Genomic DNA, 5,909 nt, shown 5'->3' with positions numbered 1-5,909 from the left:
CCTTGTACTTCAAACCCCATCCATACTGAACAGCGTACCTCAACCCCACCAGACTCCCCATGCCTCTGAGCCTCAGCACATGCCATTTGCTTGGCCTGGCACAGTCTTCTGTTTCTCTCTGCTTAGAACCCCCATGTCGCCTTCGGTTTTCAGCTTGTCTCCCGGGGACATTTAGCCAGGCCTTCCCACAGCCTCCACTCTGCCCTACAGCATAGAATAGCAGACATAGTATCGTATTCACAGCATTGTATCAATTTGGCAACAGATGGCGGTCAGTCCTGTATTTTTCCTAGTGCTGTGTGACTGGGACAAGCCACTTCACCTCTCTGAGGTTTAGTTCCTTCTCTGTAAAATGGTGACAATAACTACTGTCTTATGGTACAAACAGATGATCTTTATAAGGCCTCCACTGGAGACTCAACATAGTTCATAAATATTCAATGAATAATTTCAATGAATATTCACTGAGTGGTTAATGACAGTTTCACTCATATCTGCATGGCCTTGGTCTGGGTCCTTCTTCAGAACGCTGGACATCGAGTTCAACAGGTTCATAGTTAAGGTCCCACCTGCATGGGCTCACGAGACCTGCTCTGCAGGCCTCTATTCCATAGCCTGCTCTAAGGAGCTCTGTGACCTTCGTGGAGGATCTCAGTAATGGGATCCCTCAAGGCAAAGGGAAGGGGCAGTACTGCAGGTGTGGGCAGAGCCTGTAGGGCGGAGAAGGAAGTCGCTCTGCTCAGGGGGGTCGGGAGAGCTGGTCTCCACAGACGAGGGGACATCGAGCTGGGACTGGGAGGAGGAGGAGCGGGCACTTGGCAGGCGTTGAGGAGAGAAAGGCCTAACCAGTCGAGGGCCTGAAGAGCACAGGGAGCACAGGGCTCCCAGAAAAGTGAGCAGGTTCTAGAGGCCAGAGCCCCACTGAGTGCCTGTGGCTGCTTTGTTTGGTTTCCTTGGAGGGCAGACGTGGACGGCGGGTGGCACGGAAAGCCAGAGAAAAGGGTCGGAGCAGGATCTTGAGTGTCCAGGATGAGACATTTGGACTTCATCCTGTGAACGTGGGAAGCCGGCGGAAGGTTTCACATCAAGGAAATCAGCATTGGTTTGTGAAAGAAAACTGGTGTGCTTTTGAAGGACATGGTGGTAGAGGGAGGAAGGCTGAAGGAGGAGGTAAAGCTGGAGGGGGAGGCTGGGGTGGGAGGTGAGGCTGAGGGGAGGTGGGGAGGCTGCGGGGGAGGTGAGGCTGGAGAGGAGGCTGGAGTGGAGGAGGGAGGCTGGGGTGGCGGCGAGGCTGGGGTAGGAGGTAAGTCTGGGGTGCAGGGGTGAGGATGGAGACCAAGACACCAGTCAGAAGGCCAAGATAACGAGAGGAAAATCTACTAGACAACAGTCTTGATGAAAAAGAATGAGATTCAGAAAACAAACAGAATGTCTCCAGACAATTACTCTCTGAGCTTCCAACCCAGAGCTGCCCTGTCTGGGAGAAGAAGGCAGTCCTGGAGGAACCCTGTACGATGACTCCTGGCTTTCAGATAGCTAGCTTAGGTGATTTCTTCTGCTTTCAGGAATTGGTGTCTGTAATATAGGGGCTCAGGTCTCTTTCGGAGTGAGACAGCCTTCCACCTCTGTTTTATGGATGATCCTTCCACCCCTACCACCTGGACTGTGAGCACAAGCTTCCTGAAGTAGGTGGAAAGGGTATGACCAACTGTCCCAGTGTGCCCAGCGCTGTCCAAGTCTCAGCATTGAAAGTCCCAGGCAAATCAGGACAGTCGGTCACTGACTACAGGGGCTCAGGGCAGGGCTCAGCTTGTCACAAAGCATTCACTTAATTCTGCTCAACAAGATAAGCCAAAGAAGGTGGACAGTGCTCTGTGGAAGTGGCTGTGGGTGGAAGGAAGGGTGGACAAGTGACCTGGGACTTAATCCTGTCAATCTCTTCCGACGGCCGGTTATCTTAAAACTTCAGAACAAAATAAGCCACTTTGTTCTCAAACACATCACCCCACCAGATGCATTTTTCTTCCCTGATGACCACAGAACACCCTGTACCTGGCCACTCTGGCCACTTGGTCTGAGACAGTCTTTGTGACAGAAAAGGTTCTGACTTCTGCCAGCACAGAGAAATCTGAGGTCTGAAGATACACATACCCAAATGAGGGATGTGGGGGTGCTGGAAGTGGGGTGTCCCTTTATCCTACAAATCACACTATTTTCATGGCCTATGTGTACACTCTCACCACACACACACACACACACTTTAAAATACTACAGTTTGGGATCGGGAAAATGATAAAAATGTTAATTTAACATCTGGATGCCTTACAACAATGTCAGGAGACAGTCTCAAATCTGACAGCCTTGGCTGAACTGCCTTCTGGCGCCCTCCTCTCCCGAGTAACAGGTTGTTTTGAGCCTCCGGACCATCGCCCCTGGCTTGGATTCTCCAGTATAAACAGGTTACATGGAACCCTAATCATCACAGCCTTTAAACACACACACAACGCTGCAAATAAGTCATCTAAGAGCATCAAGCAGCGGCACTAACGGACCACAAGGAATGCCCTCCACTCCTGCCCACACGCTCCGAGCCTCCCAACATCTCAGCGGACACTTCCCAGAGTTGGGTCCCTGCGCACCTCCCAGGGCCCAGGTGACCCGACCACGCTTACCTTCTGGAGAAATGCCATCCTCGGCCTGTACTGCTGGCCTTGGTGTCGGATTGTCATCCTGGATCTTGGATGAATTCAGAACCAGAACACAAATGGGAAAGAAAAGGGAAAGCCCCCAAGTAAAAGAACCAGCGTGCCCCGCACACACCCTGGCGTGCAAGGGGAGGCAGAGAGACCCGGGGGCGCGGGGCGGGGGCGGCTGCTGCCTGCGGCGCCCCTTTACTCTCGCTCCGCTCACGCCCCTGGGAAAGCAGCTGGAATCAGCGCCAGCCAATCAGCGAGCCGCGCAGCGGTCTCATTAGCATACGCTGCGCTTGAGCCTACCTGCCGCCAGGGGGCGGTGCCTGGCTCTGCCGGGACCCCGCGGAGCCTCAGGTGGGATCCGCGTGTCCCGGACCCTCGAGGGGGAGGAACTGTCGCAGAGAGCGAGCCTTTCAACCTAGCACCGAGTACAGAAATGAGACAAGGCAGCCTCACTCTTAAGCGCGGTGGGAAACATAGTTCCTCTTCCATCTCTGCCACTAGCCTGCTGGGCAACCTTGGGCAAGTTCCTTAAAGTCTATAGGTCTCCATTTCCTTTATGTGAAAAGTAAAAATAAAAAGTAGGATAATAATAAACAACAGAAGGGTTGCTATATCGTTGAATGGGGAAATGTGTAACATAGTGCTTGGCCTGCAACAAATGTTTAGAAATGTTTAGAAATGTTTAGGGGGAAAATTGTAAGTAGCATTGATGAGACGTTTGGTTAATGAAAGAAAGTGAAGAAAAACGGGAGCAAAGTTGTAGTCCCTGCCGGGCCAGCTGCTTGGTCTAGGCAAGTTATATTTTACTTCTCTGGACCTTAGTGTTTTCCAATCTAGAAAATGAAAGGATGACCCTCCTAGGTAATCATCAGGACCCTTCACCTTTTGTCATATAAAGCACCTTTTCCTGTGTCTCCAAGTTGGACGGCTATCAATTGTAGCAGATAAAATGCATAAGTTGGAAGAGAACAAAGAGGGACTTGCCTCAGGAAGGCAGAGTCGACCAATGTCCCTTTAAAGCAGCGGTTCCTCTCTATTTTTGGTGGTACATAACTGTAGGGATCTGATGAAAGCTATGGACACTCTCCAGAAACATGCCCGTGAGTGCATGTGCACACACACACACACACACACACTCATATTTACACAACGCTGACTCAAGTTTGCAAACATTTTCAAGGAGTTTATGGCTGGTCCTCTTTGGAACTTTCCATAGAATCAGAGAGCCCCCCCATCTTTAAAGGAGCCTGGACTCTGCAGGGGTCCATCACTGAGTAGTATGTTCCTGGCGTGAGCTGAGACCCAAGGGAAGTGTTGGAATATCCTGACTTTTTTTTCGTGATGCATCTTAGGGCTTCGCGTTATACAGAACACACGCTGGGATATGCTGGAGCAGATGAACCAGGAGGCTCCTTCCAGCTTCATCGTTCCTTAATGCTATAAACCCTAAGGAAGGAGGAGATAGGGGCTTTCCAAAGATCGAGGATGGGAAAACTTAAATTATTCCAGAGCAAAGAGGGGCAAAAATACAAGGGGCTTTGTTCTGTAGTAGGATAAGAGGCCTCAGAATTCCGGCCACTCTCCTCCCCACCCTTTCTTCCATGGGGTCCTACCCTCCAAACACTCGCATTTTGTAGAATCCACACTTAGCTCATCGGACCAGAGATGCTGGACGCGTGACCCCACAGCCAGTGGCCAGCCACGTGGATCTGAAGTAGTCCTGATGTGGATCTGAAAAGCTTGGATGAGCTTATTAGAGCATGCCCTTCAGAAATGTCAACGTGAGCCAACCAGAGGTAAAGTCGGGACCAGAGGAAGCGGAGGGCAAACGCAAGCTGAAGTCGTGAGGAAGCAGAAATGAAAGGTGAGCAGAGGAAGCCAATCAGAAAAGAGAAACGAAAAGGTGAGCAGAGGAAGCCAATCAGAAAAGAGAAACGAAAAGGTGAGCAGAGGAAGCCAATCAGAAAAGAGAAACGAACAGGTGAGCAGAGGAAGCCAATCAGAAAAGAGAAACGAACGGACCGAGCAGGCTGAGAACAGCAAGGAGCCATGAGGTGGTCCTGTGCCTAGGGCTCACCAGGCTCTCGGCCTCTTCACAAATCCCCCCTCACATCCTGGGTCTTTGTTTCTTGCAACCAGAGGGCCTAACGTGTAATGTGCTGTTAAAAGTTTAGTGACCATGTCCTGAAAACAATAATTGATTTCATTTTACCTATTCATTTAAACAACAAACATAGTATATGTCAGGCATTGTGCTAGAGTCAGGAATTCAAAGTGGAGTATGATGCAGTCCCCATCTCAAGGCGCTCACAGGCTCATGGGGAGAAGAACACTTGAACAAAAATGTCATAAAGCAGAATCTATATATAATGGCAATCCAGTCAATGCAATACAGGACTTTGTAGCAAGGCATCTTATCCAGTCTGCGTGCAAGAGAAGATCAGGGAGACTTCCTGGAGGAGGAGTCTTAAAAGAAGACAGGGAGTTAACCAAGTGAAAAGGGATAAATACAGGTACATCACAGAGACCAGTACAAGAATAGGCACAGAAGCAAAGATAGGCATGCTTCGAGGATGGTGACAAGGATTTCATTTGATGCAAGGTCTAAGGAGGCTGAGAAGAGGGAGATGGGCAAGGATCAGACGGTGGGATCAAAACTCATCCAACTGTCATCTTAAAATCGGAGCATGACATTGCATGTAAACCATACCTCAGAAAAAGGACTGACCCAAAAAGCAAATATTATCTTGCAATATGACAGAGTACTACATAGTACTACAAAGAAAGTCTCCCATGACTCAGTGACATAAGTGAACATCCCGTCACCATTGCCATCGCTGTAATCATCAGTGTCCTCCTCCTCATCAACAGGAGGCTATGATTCAAGGCCTACACTGGGGTCACTATACAATGTGATCAACATGGACCTTGTCCCCTGTGGGATAAACCTCATCCAGGTACAAGGATGTGGTCATCCACACAGCAGTGCCCTTTAAAACCAAGATCAAAGGTCACCTCCACAGTCAAATGTTCCAATACCACTGTCAACTCAACAATTTCGTTCAGTCCACTGTGCTGAGTGCTGAGGAGATAGAGCTTAAAAAGACAGCAGGGAATCAATACCTGACCTCTGGTTCCTCCTGGTGCCTCCCATTGTTCAGTCCTGACCGGAAGCCAGAGGGTAATGGAGTCTGGGTGATGCAGTCTGTTAGC

The 5,909-nt window shown here is 49.8% G+C and overlaps 1 protein-coding gene across 1 annotated transcript in view; it reads right to left on the bottom strand.

Moving 5' to 3' along the window:
• The window catches only part of RGS9 (regulator of G protein signaling 9), a 79,464-nt gene extending 76,653 nt beyond the window's left edge, over positions 1-2,811 (bottom strand). The window contains exon 1 of the mRNA XM_011368571.2: positions 2,673-2,811. Within this exon, the coding sequence (XP_011366873.1) occupies positions 2,673-2,729 (57 nt within the window). The 5' untranslated portion in view covers positions 2,730-2,811. The remainder of the gene's footprint in view (positions 1-2,672) is intronic.
• Positions 2,812-5,909: the final 3,098 nt, after the last annotated feature.

Source organism: Pteropus vampyrus, unplaced genomic scaffold (genome assembly GCF_000151845.1).
Source record: "Pteropus vampyrus isolate Shadow unplaced genomic scaffold, Pvam_2.0 Scaffold143, whole genome shotgun sequence".
NCBI classification, from domain to species: Eukaryota; Metazoa; Chordata; class Mammalia; order Chiroptera; family Pteropodidae; genus Pteropus; species Pteropus vampyrus.
The sequence above is the reverse complement of the archived record's forward strand: the minus strand, read 5'-3'. Positions and strand labels throughout refer to the sequence as shown.